Source organism: Anguilla anguilla, chromosome 18 (assembly GCF_013347855.1).
Source record: "Anguilla anguilla isolate fAngAng1 chromosome 18, fAngAng1.pri, whole genome shotgun sequence".
Lineage (NCBI taxonomy): Eukaryota > Metazoa > Chordata > Actinopteri > Anguilliformes > Anguillidae > Anguilla > Anguilla anguilla.
Genome location: NC_049218.1, coordinates 1,847,170 through 1,865,771, shown reverse-complemented (window position 1 = coordinate 1,865,771; position 18,602 = coordinate 1,847,170). Strand labels below are relative to the sequence as shown.

Below are 18,602 nucleotides of genomic sequence, written 5' to 3'. Positions count from 1 at the left end.
TGCGATCACAGAGAGCTGGGGAAAGATTTGACACCCAGAGATGGCATGACAAGCTCTGGCCTCTACAGCAGCTCATGATCACTGGCATTGCGCACAAGGGGTGCATTTGCAGATCTGACCCCTGGTTCGGCTGCCTCTGGGCAGCTTCAGGCAAATGCAGCTGGTTTGGTTCACTGCTGCTCCCTGTCTTCGATGTGAAGAGACATGATGTGAATGAATAGATAGGCCTACAGTATATGCTGTATTTGTTTGTGTGATGTGAGGGATGAGGTGGGCAATCAGTGGGTGGGTAATCAAGCCTGCCCCTCTAAACTGCACAATATACATCCCATCATTTGGACTTCTACTTTTCCTGCTAGTTTATTACCTCAACTGTTACCTGCTCAACCCATTTTATTTGCTGTGATATGGGATCTACTACATTTCTGTAACCTTCATTCTACCCCTACTTTATACCAGGCCAGCCAGTGCAGGATGGGCTCCCCCACTACAGCTGGGTTTTTCCTGAGATTTCTTCCCATCAGGGAGTTTCTCGCTGCCATTTGAGGGGTTTTCTCCTCAATGGGAGTTTTTTTTTAATTTATTTTAATTTCATTTTTTACCTCATGTGCTTACTATTTGGGCTTTCAGGTCTGTCAGTGTTTTCTTGACAGTTTTCTGTGAAAAGTGATGTACAAATGCATTTTATTTGATTTGAGTGACCCATTGAAAAATCACAGTTTACCAAAAGCAGTTACTCTACCGCGCGTGCAAATATGTTGAAGCTTTTAAATTAAATAGCCTAGATGCACCTTGCAGGCTGATAGCCACCGCCCGTTATGTAAGTGACAGGATGAGACAGGGCGAGGGGTACATAATTGTTTTACAATTGACTGGTTGGGCGTTCATAAGTATGGAAATGATTCCATTACTACGAAGGGATACAGTGTCTGGAGCTCTTAACAAAGGCACGTACGTCAGCGGCTGGAGCTCCGCCGTTGGGTTAAAAACACTTTGCAGGGAATTCCAGGGGATTTTTGGATGACGCCATCAAAATGAGGGGAATTTTCATTTTATAAACACCAATGAATTATTTAAATTCAATAGCGGGGACACTGTAGTCGTATTAGTATACATAAGAATGCAATTAATTCACCGTTCACTTGCTGCAAATCCGTTCTTCGTGACCGTTCACTCCCTGACCGAGAGGCTACACACTTGTGGCTTGTATGAAAGAGCGTGGTTCGTTATAAGCTGAATAACGAATGGAAAGAAGTGGCCGCCCCTTATGCGCGTGAGCGGCTGTAGCCTACGTTTTTTTTCTTCACATTTTCCTTTTATTTTTTTGTCTTAAAAGGATTCGACTTATCTACAATTTATGCCCCTCACGTTGCAGCGACAAATCAGCACTGTGCTGTGGGCTGGTGACGATTCGCTGACGCCGCTTCTCCCACACCGTTAGAGAGGACCGTAAGAGAGTGGGAAAGGCTGTGGACCGGATTCTGTTCAAGGTGAATGCGAACCCTGCAGCACGGAGATCGACATTCTTCTGACACCGGGGAGAGACACGGCTACAGACACAGCTGCGGAAATGGAGGTGCCGAGCCTCGGACACAACATTGGTAGCCCCACGAGCCCCTGCGAGAGCATGATAAAGAATCTGAGCTTGGAGGCAATTCAGCTGTGCGAGAGAGACGGTAAGGTCGCGAGCATTGAGGGACCTCATACCGGTTTTTGCCACAATGCTTTTTAGAAAGCAACTGTTTTTTTCCACACACGTTCTCTGTGGTTTGTGCATAACGGCGTTGATGTATTGAGATGCTTCTGCTTGAAAACGTATAGCCTCCTCTCAAAATTCGGGTTGATACAAAAAAATCACTTTCTTATGGGCTATGCGTTCAAATTATGCAAGTCAGTCAAAATCTAGCCGCTACTTTATTTTATTTTGATAATATCATCATGTGAGCTCGAACAGCTTTGCTATTTTTTATTTATTTAATTTTTTTGCACTGAGCTGATGAGAGCGGGGGGTGGCAGTTGCATTAAGCGGCTCTGCTCAGATTATTATTTGATTTCAATGTGTCATTTTAATGTGTCACTGAAGCTACATTTCCTTGCGCCCAAACGCCAAAAAGTGTGTGCTTCATAAAAAACAGATACATGATTCTTGTACGCGGGGTGTAAGGTTTCAGCACCATGGACACAGACTGAAGGGAAAAGCACTTGCCGATATTGCGTTACGGGTTTTTGTTCATTTGAATAGCTACCACGATCCGGTCGGATGAAGTTTCCTACATATTTCCCGTGTATGACTCAAATCAACATAGAACATTTCTGGATAAATATTGCTACAGAAAACACTCTAAGATAATTCTGGTTTAATTGTAGTCTATTCTAAAAAAAGAAAACATATTTTACGTAACAGCTGGAATGCAATAAGAGACTAAGAACAAACCAACTACAGAAGAAAAAGCTCGTGCGCCGGATTCTGTAGTATTTTTTAAAGTTTGATTCCTGTTGATCTTGGGCTGAGAATATGACACGTTTGAGGATTTAAAGTGCTTAATGACAACAATATTTTAAAGATTTCAGTCTACATCTGACTTTATAGGCAGGTGTATTTCGTTCAGCGAAACATAAAGAGACGAGTAATGTAAAATCTTTGCCATTAATTGCATAGTTAAACACCTTTGTGGTAGGGTTATGCTGACAGCCGTTTAATCCCGATGATACAGAGTGGCCGATTTTTGATGTAGACTAGCTAACTAATTAACTCTCAGAAACTATTACATAACACGATACATAATATTTTATTTATTGACGATTCATTTTTTGTCACTGTATCACAGTGGGTTTCAACAGATATATCAGTTCTAAAAATGGCTGCACGCGTAGCGGAGAAACGTGCGGGGAAGCTTCCCACCCTCGTGTCATCATTCACGAGATGTAGATCATCTCATTTATTAAAACTGAAAGAATACATTTTTTTACATATTATTATTATTTTTATTATTAATAGTTAATTGCTGGTTCATTCAAGGTGATGCAGTGGGTAGCACTGAAGAAGGTTGTTAGTTCGAATCCCAGGTGGGCCCTATCTGTGTGGAGTTGGATGTTGTCTCCATGTTTGCGTGGTTTTCCCACAGTCAAACGGCATGCAGGTTAGGATATTTGCAGTGTCTAAATTGGCCCTAGGTATAAGTGTGTGTGTGTGCGTGCACTACGATGGACTGGCGAACTGTCCAGGGCGTGTTCCTGCCTTGTGCCCAATGCATGCTGTGATAGGCTCCAGCACCTCCCGCGACCCTGACTTGGAATACGTGGGTATAGATGATGGATGGATGGATGGATGGATGGATGTAGTGAAACGGTACATAACCATCTTAATAATGCTGGTACCTACCTGGGAGTGCTTATCAGCTAGAATTGTGTTTTAGTTTGCATTCTGGTATTCCTCTGTTGATTCCTACGGCACGGCTAAGCTGATAAACTGACCACATGAAAATGGAAATTATAAACTGACCACATGAGAATGACAAGTGCAGTGTTTTTCTTTTTTACAATGACTTTTCCGAGCTGTGAGCATAAAGCAGTGACTGAGAAGAACATTTAACAAAATGTCGATAGCACTACATGCAAGCTGTAAACTGCATGCCTATTTGTCACACAATCATAAATATAACCTGCCATACTCTGGTTCTGTGAAACTTTTACAGCAGTTAAATCACCCTGGGGTTTGGAACCTCTTGTACAGACAGCAGAGCTTGTAACTGGATAGTAGCTAGACTAACAAGTTTAAGCTTTTATGCTTGTGATTTATAGTTAGCTCTGCTGAATCTTTCATAATGCGTTTATGAAACATGACTCACTGTAAACTGTATTAGTACACCATTTTAGAACAGTAAAATACCCATTACTTAATGCTGTAATCTTACAGTAAATAGCTGTTCACTGTTTTAGAGCAATGCATTAATGTGCTGGATAAATCCCCTTGAAGCCTCTCCTTCTTACTCGGTCTAAATTTTAAAGCAGTAATTTTAGGAATAGTCCTCAATAATTATTGTTGCGTTTTACAGCTCTTTGCTGTGTTGAGTGCAGCTAGGGGGTCAAAACAGTGCATTCCACATAGTGCTCATTGACTATCAACACAAAACAGAGGTTTTGCCTTCATATTTACAGAACTACAGTTTCTCATTTAATAGTCCTCGACCTGACCATTCTTTAATGTGGCACAGTAACACCAGGTTTTGCTCGATTAAAAAAGGTCTTGTTGCTTATTCTTACGAAATATGATTTAGGGAGTTGGCACATCTGCATCAAAGCAGTAATGCATTATCATCCTACCCTCTTAGCCTTGCAGATTATATGCTAGAAGTCTGAAGCTGTGGTGACTTGGTGTCTGAAGTGTTCTGTGCAAAATGCTATCATGACTTTGCACTTTTGCAAAAGACACACTTGGGTGTATTCTGAAGGAGAACCACTTTTTGGCATTTTTATTCTTTCTCCATTAAAGGGGAAAAAAAGATTATAAAAGATATCTGCTCCTTCACCTGCAAACTCCCACACTTACTTAGAAAAATGCATTTCTAGTTAAAGGAGAGTTCATTAACTCTGGTGAGGATAAATATTTAACACCATTAACATATTATAGACTAGAGCTGGTGCTGTGTTCTATAGGCCCTCTGCTTTGTTTTTGCATTTTAATACTTCAGGCTATGACTCTTCCCTTCCTCCCTTTTATTGTTCTTCTTCCATATTTAATGTGCCAAAACAGGTGGATCATCACCTTTTGCTCAAGCAGTGTGACTTGTTTCCCTGCAGACTCACAATGACATTTGAGTCAAGTGTCAAAGGAGGAGCTTTTAAACTCACACAAGCTCAACTGACCAGATGCAGGGATTGTTTTTTTTTCTCTCCCTTTTTTTTCCTCATATGGCTGGTTATTTCAACATTGTAAAAAATGGGCCAGGTCTTCTTTTACATGTTTCATAGCTGAGGTAGTGGGAGAAATAAAAGAGCTCAGAACCTTTGTTGCATTTATGGAAGCTTGTTAAAGTTTGATGACTCAACGGCGCCCTGCATTAAAATGATTAAATGTGGTGGTAAAGGGCTTTCTAAGCACTCGGCTGTGTGAATGGAGACCTTGGAGAGGGTGGTTTAGGTGCCCTTGAGGCAGTGAACGTGGCACAAAGAGCCTTCAGCACAGCTGCATGCGGCCTGCAATTTGTGATGAGCAGGCGGGGCAGAGATTGGCCTTCTGCCAGGCCTCTCTGACCTGATCAGTGACTGAAGGAAGTGACTTTAAAAAAAAAGACCATCAGTTTACAAATATTACACTGCAGCAAACCTTCAGCTCAAGATAATATCTGATGTGAAAATCATACATTTTGATCCACAGTTTTCATCCTGCGAAAATAGCTGGCAGATCTGGAGTGCAGAGCATCTTGCATGTAGGCAGGGGTGTCCTCACACATGCGTGCTGCATCCCAAACTGTTCCACGAAACCAACGCTGCTGTGGGCTGACTTGTTACTTCTTACTCACAAATATTTAGCAGCTAAATCGCACTAAGTTTGTTATGAGGGTAAGATCCAGTAAAGCACAGCATAATGGGTAATGGGCCTAGGGTAGTAATCTAAAAATTCAAAATGAAGGGTGTTTTTTATTGGCCATGTATGTTTTTGGGTGAGGGTAGCTACTTACAAATAGGCTATTTAAGATATAAAATTGCATATTTTGCTACCTTTTCCCCATGAGATCAAAGAATAGTTTGCTGGCTAATTCATACACTTCTATATTTAAGAAAAGTGCGGAGGGCACTAAATGGTGATATGTTAATATTGGCAGCATTGCTTCACACACTACAGTAGTAGACCCCATGTGATGTTTCTCCAACAGAATACAACATTTATTTAGGAAATATTGACTGTCGATGTGGATTTATCGTTTTGACGTTCACCTCCCGGAAACAATACAGTAAACTATTCTGTGGAATACTAGCCAGTGTTACACTCAATATATTATATGTCTACATTTGTCGGCACTGTATTCGTAAATCCATAAATTATGTATTTTGTTTGTTTTTCCATTAAATTTTGGCGGGTTTTACTCCCTGTAACTGTCTTCCAGTTTGGGTAACATTCCAGCGAATGTTAACGGTTTTCCGGGACATAAACGGCTGTTGTAGACTATCACTGTCCACCTTCAGAATGTCAAAACAAGGTCAGTGAGTCACAGTAATTTGAATATTAATAACACTGTCACTTTTATCTGAGAGAGTTTAACTTCATAAAATATCACAGTCCTTTAGTTAGTGTACGCGGCCTGTGGTGTTGGAATTCATTTGCAGTTAGACTACCAAAACCAAACATAACGTTAGTGATCGCTTGCCAGAACAGAACCAGTGACCGTTGGCGTCCGCTAGCTAGCCTCGTCACTTTTTCCTTCACTTTCAGTAAGTTGAAGATACCACATAGGCTACGTTTACACCGCAGGTCTTGATGTCCAGTTCCGATTTGACCTCCTGTTTACATCTACGTTTTTAAAGTGACAGATAGTCGCCCGATACCTGTGCTCATACGACTTGCACTTGAAACAACGCGCATGCGCACACATGGGTTTGGTTACCGATACGAAAGTGAATAGCTACGCCATCTACAAGGGACGCAAAACGAGAGATAAATACTGAAAAGGACCTGGCCGAACCTTGGTTTTCGCCACTGTTTTTTCGTCCTTCGTTTAACTTCTTTCAACATTTACCGTTACCAACGGAGCGTGGTTGTGCATGTGATATACGTTACGCATCATTCAAATGTGAAAAAAGTATGACAATATCGCATTTTGAATGACGTGACAATCGGAATTACCGGGAAATTCCAGTCTGTGCGTTTGGATGACATTGCAAATATCCGATCCAATAAATAACTGGAAACAGAATCGGTATTAGATAAATCCGCTTAGGCTTTAATGGTTTATATTGCAGCTCTCATTTTGTCAAATTGAATGATTCAGCTATGCATTTTAATTCAGATTAAATGTGGATACTTAACTTCATGGTCTAAAGGCTTCTTATGTGAAGATGTCCAGGGCTTTGCACATTTTGTGCAACATCCAAAAAAGAAGAATATTTCAACACAAATATTTATTTTCGTGGCATTACTGGACCCGAAAGGACCTAATTTCTGAAACTAATGTCTCTCAAGTGTGTACCTGAGCTGTTTAGTGTTTGATGCTGTGCATTCTTTTGGCATTACGTTTCAGGATAAATTTTTCTCACAGATGAACTAGAACAAGGCATGTGCTCTGGCCCCTTGTCACTGGGCTATTGAGATGTCATGTAGTTCATTTGCGGCATTTTAAAATGGAATCCTTGTGGTGCCTCCAGCCATGGCTAGTTGTTTGTGTGTTGGAATAAAGATGGGCTTTGTCTCTGTTCCTTACCGGCTCACTGGTGCATGCAGTCTAATTCAGTTGAAGACACTTGAGATGGAAGGTAATCGATCCTCTGCTTCGTTCTGACACCCATATAAATATCCCAAGAGAAATTTAATGAATGTATTTTATTTTTTTTATTGCTCCTCTGGCATTTATTTTTATTGATCATTTTCATGGATGATTTATTTAGGTTTATCTGTTTTTTGTGGATTGTGGTGTGATGATAAAGTGGATTTTACACACCATTCATGTAGGCAGTGGGAGTGTACAGGTGGTGCATTCATGGAGAGGGTAACTACGCCTGTGTGCAAACTGCCCCGAGCCACTTGTGATGATGCTTGTACTTCCTTATTCACGTAGTGATGTGCTGAAATGTCACGAAAGAAATCCGGAGACTCCCCAGTAAAACAAATATTGAAGGAAATGGGGTCAGTTTGGTAGCCTGTATGATCAACATTTGGCTTTGGTACATTTAGTACTTACTGAGTCACACTGCTCTAAGAGGTGAACTCCACCTCAGTCCTGACGCATACATTTTGCCTTGCGCATACTCATGCTGTGGTTATGTTTTGGTGAACTGAGTTCCCCATGCATTATTGTACTGGCTAGGCCTGACCTGTATTTATCTGTAAAAATTAACTCAGCCCTTAAACACATGCTGCACAGGTCATGACTGAAAATCCTGCTGTATTGAGTATGCAACAGCGAATAGAATTATTATTACCTAAGAAATGCGTGGTAGCCTGATCATTCTGTTTTCCCTCGGAAAGCTCAGCCATGTCTTTCCAGCGCCCCACTGCAGCTGTAACATCCCTATACCGCCAAATACAATTTAAAGTGAGGCATTACGCACAAGTAGTGCGCTACTTTATGTAGTTCGGCTGTGATGGAAAGGGATTAAGTTGTGATTCTCACTGGATTCAAGTAGGCTAAGTGGTGGGCTGTTTAACAGTAACACAAAACTTAAAGAGTTTATTCATTTACTCCAGTATAGACTCGTGAGATGAGATTTTCAGTTATTTATCCCGTTTTATCGAGCTGAGTCTCGTTGGGTGAGAAATCACATTTTCGAGGGAGCCCTTGCCTTAAGCTCGCTATTAGAGGTTATCTGGAAAATCGACGTGACCGACCGTTTGTGCTGATATTGAACTTTTTATCGAAGGAGCACGCTGCAGAGAGAATTTTCCCCTTTTCCACGTTCCCTAAACGCTGTTTCATCAATAGACTAAGTCAGCGGCAGTGGCTGAGGCGTCCATGATTACAGTTGCCATGGTTTTCTCGCGTAGTTCGGCTCGTTTAAAATAGCAGGTGAGAAAATGGACGTTGCAGGTCACTGTTACTTGGGCTGCTTTATCGCGCCTGTGGTCAGGCTCAGTGTGTGGTCCGAGAAATAATGTGTCTCCCAATGAAAAGCATGTGGGACAGTGTTAATGTAGATAGCATAAGAGTGGAAGATTCATGATCCAGACACTTCCCTCCCCTCCCCCAGTCCACAGTCTTAGATGCCTTTTCTTCTCTACTTTACTTTTCTGGCTATTCTGGTGCCAGAAGTATTGGGCTGAAAAACATCTGTAATCTGTAATGGTCACTGTCAGCCAAGGAAGCAATAGGCTTAGACCATTTTGTTCAAGCCTAATTTGTCTAATTGAAGCCACATTTTGACGTTAGGGGGGCATTTTGCAGTATCCAGAGCCATTTAAGTACAGTATTTTGCATTGATTCTCATTTCTCACATGCAATTTACGCCTTGTGTTATCAGCCTTTTTCACTGGGGGGGGGGGGGGGGGGGGGGGGGGGATATATAACTGGCAGATATTAGCCAGCTAGCCTTTCTGCTTGCTTAAGATCAGCATCAGAACTGGCCTTGAGAAATCTACAATATCAGTCAACCTCTATTCATTATGATTTTATAGCAGGGAATACGCTTACACATCTGAAGCAATGATACATAATCATAAGTCTATTGAACGGCTAACAACTTCAAGTTAATGAAGCACTCAATGCCATGTGGTATAGCAAGTAGGGTTACACCCTCTTGCCCTTGGACAGCTGCAAGTTTTCATTGTCACTCAGCACTTAATTGACCAATTAAAGCAGCTGATTAGCCTCGCTGATTACACTCGCTTCAGTTGGAGCGCGTTCAAGATGCAGAAGCCATTTGCTGTGGTTCACCTTGAATGCTACAGTGCGCACCCTGACCGGTGTGCAACAGTCTGAGTCATGCGGTACAGTCTGAGTCACGCAGTGCAGTATGAGTCATGCTGTACAGTCTGAGTCACACGGTACAGTCTGAGTCATGCGGTATAGTCCGAGTCATGCGGTACAGTCTGAGTCATGCAGTGCAGTATGAGTCACGCGGTGCGGTCTGAGTCACGCGGTGCGGTCTGAGTCACGCGGTACGGTCTGAGTCATGCGGTACAGTCTGAGTCACGCAGTACAGTCTGAGTCACGCGGTACAGTCTGAGTCACGCGGTACAGTCATGTGATGCATCCTGGTCTGCGTGCCACGGGCGCGACCATGTGACCGTAGACATTTGGACTCGGGAAGGGACAGTGTTTCAGAATCAGTGTCCATCAGCAGCCATGGTAACAGCGCTCCGCAACTGGACATGCGATACAGCTCCTGTTCAGTTTATAAAAGGCTTCGCTGCGGTTTTCTGATCCCGTACACAGCCCTGGTTTCTTGGCTCTGAATCGGCTGCTGACATTTTACGGTGAAAACAAAAACCGTCCAGGCTGCTGCTTTCTGAGGGCTAGGGTGATTATCGCTAACACCAGCCAGACGTGGTTTGTAAAAGCCCCGTCTGTAAACAGACAGTCGTGTAATCTAATTCTGCTCTGTCTGGAACAGCGCATTGAATTGTTCGTGGCTGTAAGGTTTTAATGGTAGAATGGTAAGACTCAAGTTATAGTGGGACGTGCAGGAAGAACTGAATAATCAGTTTGTGGGAATCATCTTGATGTGTCGTTTGATTCGTGATTCATTTTTCTTTTCCAAGTGCCAGAACCACAGCCAATGGTGTGTATTATTTTTGATGTGATTATCGTTCATCATGGATGACGGATGTCTGCTTGTCATACCTTGGCTTCCGATTTGAAGACATTGCAAATAAATGGGGAGTGTGTGACTGAGCTGCATTTTAAGGTCAAGAAGATAAACAGAGTTTATCCAACACAGCTAAGGATGCAAATGATTATACAAATGAATGTACTACTGTTTTGCCTCTCCTGCTGGTGTACAACCAATGCAATAGGACATTCTGGAAAGTCAATCACAGTTGTAATTCAGCGTTAAATATTTGTATACATTTTTTTTGTGATGGTTACTCTTAGTGCCCCTTGAAATTTCACATTGATATCAGGACAATAGTTTCCCAACTTAAAGTTGTGTTAGTTTCGCCCAAATGTTACAAACCAACCATTCCTTTCCCCTACTGAGGGGCTTATGCCATAAGCACAGATGACTGTGATCAAGTCCCATGAACACATTAGCCTCTTATGTAACTGAAAATTTGGCCTTTTCCCAATGCTTTGATTCCAGTGGTTCAGAAATTGTATCTCTGTATGAGCGAATTGACCTTACTTATGAGCCCATTCCTATCGTGTAATTTTAATGCCTTCTGTGTCCTTGCTAGTGAGTGAGAAATACTGCAGACAGCCCTGGTACATCTGCCAGTGTTTCATTCACATTGGGGAATCTACACAGTTCTGTTTCTGTACAAGTCAATATTGTGTAACATTGCAAGCATCAGGTTTCAACAATAACATTTGCTTTCTTGCCTGGGGCTAGTAAGAGCAGGTGTTGGAAAAAAAACTGCCTAGCCAGCCACTCGTCTCGATAACTTACTCCGGCAGATAAACATGAATGTGAAAACTGAAGTGTTGATCAGTGTGTGCGTTGTTCCTGTTAAATAAATAGCTTCTTTTTTTCCTGAAGTTTAATGAATAGAAATACAAACTTTCCCAGTTATGGTGTGTGTACTGACAGCGAAGCAGCAGTTGACCACCGATCACAGTTACGGAGGCACTTGTAGTAGGCTACATCTAGCTATCTGTCACTGCTGTTTATGTAAATAGTTAGACCAAGGGGGCAGTAAAAATAGTCTTTGGGCCAGTATATTTTTGAGCCACTGGTCCAGAAAAAAAAGTTTAATGTTGAGCCTTGTCGAGTATGGGTAAATAGATTACTTACCAACTTACCTGAGCAAGTACAACACACCTTCATGTTGAATCGTGAGCAGTAGGCTATCTGCTCAGACCTCTGGGGATTAATTTATCACTGCTGTTCTGCAGCAGCCTGGTTTTATGGAGGATGAAGTTTCTCAATAAATTAAGTTCATATGTGACCATCAGTGTGAAAATACATAGCCAAATACAGACAGAACTGAATCATTGAGGGAATGTGAATGATCAACGCATAGAGGCGTGTATTAGCTTAGCCGCAGAATGAGCTATGCAGGAGACATTTAAAGAACACACATGTGGATGTTTGTTATGAGTACTGTATTTAAAATTGTTGCAGTAAATGTTAAATCTACAGTAGGAACATGTTTAGGGATAATTCTGTTAGCCTATATGATAAAGCTGATATGACTAGCTTATTTAAATGTAATAGTTCATTATCAGGGGCTTAGGAGAATTCCATACTAGTCAGGAAAGCCATTGATTGTAGAGACTGATGCCACAACCACAGCAGAGCAGAGAGTGGCTGAATTTTATTTCTATCATTTAAAGACTGTTTATACAATGAGCTGAACATTAATGACTGGCAGGTTTTATAGCAGAACACGTAAAAATCAACTGGTCACAGTTTTACTATACAAAACGATTTCCAGACATGCTCACTGCAACTCTTTCTTCAGACAGACCCTTCTGAAACTGTTCGCTTGGCACCATGGGGAGTTTTACTTATTTATTTATTTTACACAATCTGTTCCTAACATAGAGATTCAGGCATTAAAGGATTACTTCAGTAGGCCGGAAATCTGCAGATCGTTTAATTATTGCAGTAATAAACAGCTTAGTGTTTTTAAACATCATTTGCAATGTTCTTGTTGGTGGAGTTTCTTTGCACAGGAGAGCATCTGTTTGCACAAAGATATCAAACTAGTTTTCTGAGCACATTACAAGGGAATTAACAATGTTGACATTTTTGCTTAGTAAACTCATTTTGACTACTCATTCCTCTGTGGAAGTTAATGGCTGCTTGTTAACCTTGTTTAAATGTCATGCCATAACTAAAAGGCATAGACTGTTTAGACCTAATGGAATATTTTATTTGAAATGTTTCCAAATTTCCTTTTAAATCGCATTCTCTTTTGCCATGTTACAGCTGACAAAAACATTATGCTAAACAAGTTAAAGTGATTGAAAATGTTAATCGGGGTAACTTTAGTATCACATATTGAACAGCTACATTCTGTTCTAATTTCAAATTGCTAATAGGCTTTTTCCCAGGAGGTGCCCAATGTGTTGGAGACAAACATTAGTGCGCAGGAGGTTTTGGAAAAGGTTGTGTGATCATTTGTGTTTAGTACCGGAAAACGGGACCCAGTTTTGTAAAGGGCTTAATTAGGGGACAGCGGGGTTTGAGGTGGACACACTACGGGCCTTTGCACCCCCATTGTCCTTTTAGCTCCGGGCTGTTAACAGATATATTCAAAAAGCTCTCCCTGCATTCAGTAAGCACAAAACTAGCATTGTTGCTGTGCCAAGCTGGCGCAAGGGCAGTGTGACCCTTCCCCTCATTCCACTGGCACTAGTGCGCTCTTCACGGTAGAGACGTCACAATGGAAAATATGCTGGCCCCTCGTTTTTCTAAGTATGGTTAATGAAGAGCCGGTCGCTAATGGGTCGTCCCAAGAGCGGGGCTGACGTGAAGACAAGCCCATGTACGAGGATGGTGATCCGCAGCCATGTCTCCACTGGCCCTTCCTAGCGTGAGCCGCTATGGGGCTAGCGGCCCACCACAGTGAGCTTCAGTGATGTTCTGGGCGTATCCCACTGACCAAAGCCAGTAACCAGGGATTGCCTGGCGTGTCACTGGGAGGAGCTAATGCACTTATAATCCAAAGGACCCTGGCTGACTTAAAGCCAACTCATGCCCAGCAGGACCAAGCCAATCTTGTCCGTACACCGCAAATGTAGTGCGGATTTTCGAATTAAATGTTTTTCTTGACGTTTAAGAGTATTTGTTTACTTGAGTAAACGCTCCCACCTCTACGCTCAAAGTACACAGCTGAACCTTCCCTCCTGGTGAGAGCCTTTACCGACTGAAGCTCTCTTCAGCTTCTTACCAAGCATTGCACTCTACATCTCAGTTCTCAGTGAGGTAGTTGCCAAGTTGCCCAGTGTGTGCACTTTTTGCACTTGCTGTCTCTTTTGGGAGTATGCTTTCTCCTCTAGGAAATTTCTGTACTTAAGTCTCTGATAATTGCACTTGCACAAGTCTCTGGAAAAGAGTATCTCTTCCTCTCCTTCCTCCGCCTCTTCCTCCTCACTAACCTGGAGTGCCCTGCCTCCCACTCACACAGGAAGTAAGTCCCAGGACAGCGGGATCTCAGAGATGGAGGAGCTTCCTGTTCCGCAGAACATCAAAATAAACTGCATCACGTGCGACTCCTTTAAGATCTGCTGGGACATGGACCCCAAGTCCAGGGACCGCATCACGCACTACTTCATCGACCTCAACAAGAAGGAGAACAAGAACTCCAACAAGTTCAAGCACAAGGTAGGCCCGCACTCTGAAATGGCGGGAGGGAATGAGTCATGCCCGCCTTCCCCATGGCTGCGGTTAAGCCTAATGCCTCACACAGATGTAGGAGCCCTTGACTTTGCAGGAGCCTTGGGGGTGCTGAGCGGATGGGGTAAATGAGCCTCCCAGCCAAACCCCTGCTAGCAGCCGCACTCCACATGACTGGCCTGCAGCGTGATTTATATCAGGGGCCGTGGAAACGTTCTGTGGCAGTTATACCTCAGCTAGCAGTCATAATGCCGGGTGGAAGCATTTTCTCTGTTGAAGGCCGCAGCATGTGAAAACAGAAAGGGCAAACACTCATCCTAATGCCCCACCGCTGGCCAGCACCCACGCTGAGGGGTTCTAGACTACAGGAGGTGGGAAGGTCACAAATTATGGTGACAAATTATGACTTTTATATACCAAAGTCAAATCCTGCCGTTAGCAATAACGCGCAAAAATGCATCATACCTGCAGCTGGCTAATAGGCCATTGGCCTGGGTCAGTTTTCTGTTGAAGAAATCACCTTGGCTATAGCCAAGCTATGTTGTTGTGCCTAAATGATGTTAAATACACCCGCTGGTCTGAGAATGTTAGCCTGGTGTGACGCTGCTGCCCATGCAGCTCAGGTGGCTGTTCTCCTACACTGTGATTGGATGAGATCGTCTGTTAAAGGAATGTAATGTAATGACTGACAATGAGTTCAGCCAATGGAAACGCAGTTATAGGTAATAGGAACGTGTTTATTTTCGTTGCGTTCCAGGACGTCCCGACCAAACTGGTGGCGAAGGCCGTCCCGCTCCCCATGACGGTGCGAGGCCATTGGTTCCTGAGCCCCCGCACCGAGTACACGGTGGCGGTGCAGACGGCCTCCAAGCAGAGCGACGGCGACTACGCCGTGTCCGAGTGGAGCCAGATCATCGAGTTCTGCACCGCGGGTAACCATGGAGACGCCAGTGCCTACAGGGCTCATTCCAGGCTCTTATGTTACACTCCTCGCATCCTGTCCTCGCGTCCTTTCCTCAGGTCCTTTAGCTCCACCACACAGAGGACATAAGGACAGAGAAACGTGTATCAGGCAAATGGAGCTTTCAAATGTCCGTTTGAAGCCACGTCAATTACAGACGTGGCAGATGTGGAGAGGTGGATCCGTAGGTCGATCATTTATATGTCACTCATTCTGAAAAAAAAAACTTTCACAAAACATGCATTCATGTTTCCGTACTCAAGCATACTTTGCGAGCGTCCTAGCTCCAAGCTCCTTCAAGAACTATTTAATGGATTGGAATGTCCTGTCATAAATTTTGGTGATGCCAAACTCACTTTAACATTTGTTGAAGGATAAAAACAAGCACTTGCACTTTAAGTGTCAAGGACAGACATCAATTGAATACAGTCTATAAAGTTTAGTTATTTACTTGTTTATGTTGAAATTATACATGGGTATAAACTGATGCCTATTTGGGACATTGTGAGATTGACAGGAAGGCCTGATGAAGTGTCTTATCTGTTCATTTCCAGATTATTCCACTGTGCATCTAACGCAGTTATTAGAAAAGGCAGAGGTGATTGCTGGAAGGATGCTCACATTCTCCGTGTTCTATCGCAATCAGCACAAAGAGTACTTTGATCATGCCAGGTAGGTTGCCCTGTGGCTAACATATCTACGTGACTTCACCAATAATGGAGTTAAACCATTTCACCTGTGTGAAAACAAAAGCACATTAATCCAGATGTCAAACTGATCACATGGAGTTGATTGAATGTTGGGTTCTTATGCGAGTTCTCATTTCAGAAATATTTGAACAGCAGGTGATGCTCCATACGATTAAGGTGATGTGAAGGTGCTTTAGAGGTGTACTTGTACATGAGGTGACAGGACTGTTACCCAGCATCAGAGGCCCTGTGAGAGAGCTGTGTCTGATTGTGTGTAATTAACAGCAGGGAGGGGACGTTTGAGGTCAAACAGTCCTCTGATGCGCTGAGTCATGGCTCTGACTTGTTGAGACGAAAGGAATCCTCTGAACACGAGCCATTTTCAGATTAGCCTGAAGAAGCAAGCTGTACGGAAATTACAGCGTTCTCTCAGCAAAAACAGATCTTGGAGCCGCTACCTGAGGTGCTTTGTTGCGATTTTAAAAAACCAAATAAACCCCCAGAAAATGACAGTTATTTTGGAAATGCTTTTAATTCGCTCACACACACAGCTGTCAGGAAATGAGCCGCCGCTCGTCACGGGCTGGGCGAAGGCGAGCGCAGCACGCTCCCTAAGACCGTTTAATCAAGCGCAGAGTCATTAGGCTGGAATGTGGGAGATTATGGAAATGAGCCGCCAGAAACGCCATTCAGCCGCTCCAGAGGAGCGTTTCCACCCCGCACTGAGGAGGCACTGGAACCTGGGGGGGGGACGCGTTTGGCCTGTGATCTCTCATCGTTCGTCCTTCGCTAGCTCACGCTTAAATGCAACCGTTCATTTAAAAAAATTATAATTCACAAACACAGTATGGCGAGTTCAGCAGTCAGCACTGTGACCTGCCAGGCTGTGCGAGCTTTCCACAGAAAGTCAAAGTTAAGGACTAGCACAGGCTGCTGTACGTTTCTAAGCATGTTGAGTAATATTTTGACCCAGGTGTGATGGAGGTGTGTGCTGCATGTGCTTGTAGTGTGCGTGCTGGATATAAGCGTGCGCTGGTTTCCGCAGGGAGGTGCAGAACAACAGGATGCTGCCCTCGGTGAAGGACAACAGCGGCAGCCACGGCTCGCCCATCAGCGGCAAGCTGGAGGGCGTCTTCTTCAGCTGCAACACCGAGTTCAACACGGGCAAGCCCCCGCAGGACTCGCCGTACGGCCGCCAGCGCTTCCAGATCGCGGCCGAGGCGCTGCTCAACCCCGACGCCCGCCTGTACTTCGGCGACTTCTACTGCATGTACACGGCCTACCACTACGTCATCCTGGTGCTGGCGCCCCGCGGCTCGCCCGGCGACCTGTTCTGCCAGCAGCGGCTGCCCGCGCTGGACCTCGCCGACAACCGCTTCCTGACGTGCCGCCGGGGCGAGGACGGGCGGCTGGCCTTCCGCCACGCGCAGGACGTCATCCTGGAGGTGATCTACACCGAGCCGGTGGACCTGGCGCTGGGCACGCTGGCCGAGATCAGCGGGCACCAGCTCATGAGCCTGTCCACCGTCAACGCCAAGAAGGACCCCAGCTGCAAGACCTGCAACATCAGCGTGGGCCGCTAACTGCTGCCCCGACCCTCGCCCCCATCTCTCCCCCCCCCCCCACCCCCCCAAAAAAGATTTAAAAACTCCACACAGGTCGTCCGACCCCCTTTAATGCTCCGCCCCCACACTGTTCAGACTCCTCCTCCGCATGACTTCACAGATTTTTACCACACGGGCCCGTCTTTTCTTTGACCAGTTACGATGTTTTCTTTTCTTAAATCTGTTTCTAGAGCATTCCAAGTTCCTGTACTTTCCCGCTCTTTTTTTTTTTCCTCCCCCACTGAAGATTCTTTTCCAGCATTGTCCTGTCAGACAGTGCTACTCCCCTCCCCTCCCCCCCCACCCAAACCCACTCCGGTTGTTATGCCGACAGCAGCCCATTCCTCCATGTCTTAGAGCTGCCATGTAATATTTTGCCAAAGGTAACAATAAAGGTTCAGAACTGCTGCAGAAACGCTATGGTAACTGCTTCTAGAGGGCATCCTGAATGCCAGTCAGACACCTCCTGATTTGACTGCGTTTGCTGGAGAACTTAAATTAGCATGATGAGGTTTTTCCCAGCAGCATGAACTTTAATACCGAAAACTTACAAATGTTATCACATGCGCATTGTTTGCAGTGTCTCGTTATTTATTAACAGAAATCATATACTGTGTTGAAACATAATAAATGTGATAGAAAAAATATTTATTTTTTACTGTTGTACAAAAAAAATGTATGAACATGAAACGCACAATAATTTGGTCAGAGCACTGAATGCCGTTTGAGAGACGACAGGCATAAAGAACTGCAGTAATAATTTGCAATGAGCTAACTTTCTCAAGCTAGCTTAAAATCAAAACACGCAATCTGTCACAGGATGCATGTAATTATAAATAAATAGTACCGAGCTTAATATCAGACTTCAGTACGCTACATCTTTACATTGCACAATTTAAGATTTTTAAAATAACTTGCATGCAGAAACTATTGTTAACTACTGATTACTGTTACACTTTCCATTCCAAGTTCTCATCAGCATTTTTTTTTTTTTTTTTTTTTTTTTGCAAATACCACATTTTTAACCTCTCACACTGGAAGTGTACTTCATTAAAACAGTAGTTTTTCCTGCATAGGCTACAGAGTACTTTCACATTTCAGTGTCACAAAGTGTCACATCAGTGAGAACAATGCGGAGAAAAGCATTTTTCACAGCCCCATTGACATAACATTAATGCTGCCCATTATAAAATC

The 18,602-nt window shown here is 43.7% G+C and overlaps 1 protein-coding gene across 1 annotated transcript; it reads left to right on the top strand.

Annotated features, from left to right (window-relative positions):
- Window positions 1–907: 907 nt before the first annotated feature.
- LOC118218432 (phytanoyl-CoA hydroxylase-interacting protein-like) lies at window positions 908–18,269 on the top strand. The gene is made up of 5 exons (XM_035401078.1): window positions 908–1,676; window positions 13,946–14,142; window positions 14,912–15,086; window positions 15,670–15,787; window positions 16,850–18,269. Exons 1-5 carry the CDS (start codon window positions 1,571–1,573, stop codon window positions 17,385–17,387), a joined length of 1,134 nt encoding a protein of 377 aa, XP_035256969.1. The 5' UTR covers window positions 908–1,570; the 3' UTR covers window positions 17,388–18,269.
- Window positions 18,270–18,602: the final 333 nt, after the last annotated feature.

Bases quoted from the DNA above. Each gene is read 5' to 3' on its own strand.
- LOC118218432 (XM_035401078.1), top strand. From the start codon at position 1,571: ATGGAGGTGCCGAGCCTCGGACACAACATTGGTAGCCCCACGAGCCCC. The intron at 1,677-13,945 runs GTAAGGTCGCGA...CCACTCACACAG, and splicing joins TCAGCTGTGCGAGAGAGACG to GAAGTAAGTCCCAGGACAGC. The intron at 15,087-15,669 runs GTAACCATGGAG...GTTCATTTCCAG, and splicing joins CATCGAGTTCTGCACCGCGG to ATTATTCCACTGTGCATCTA.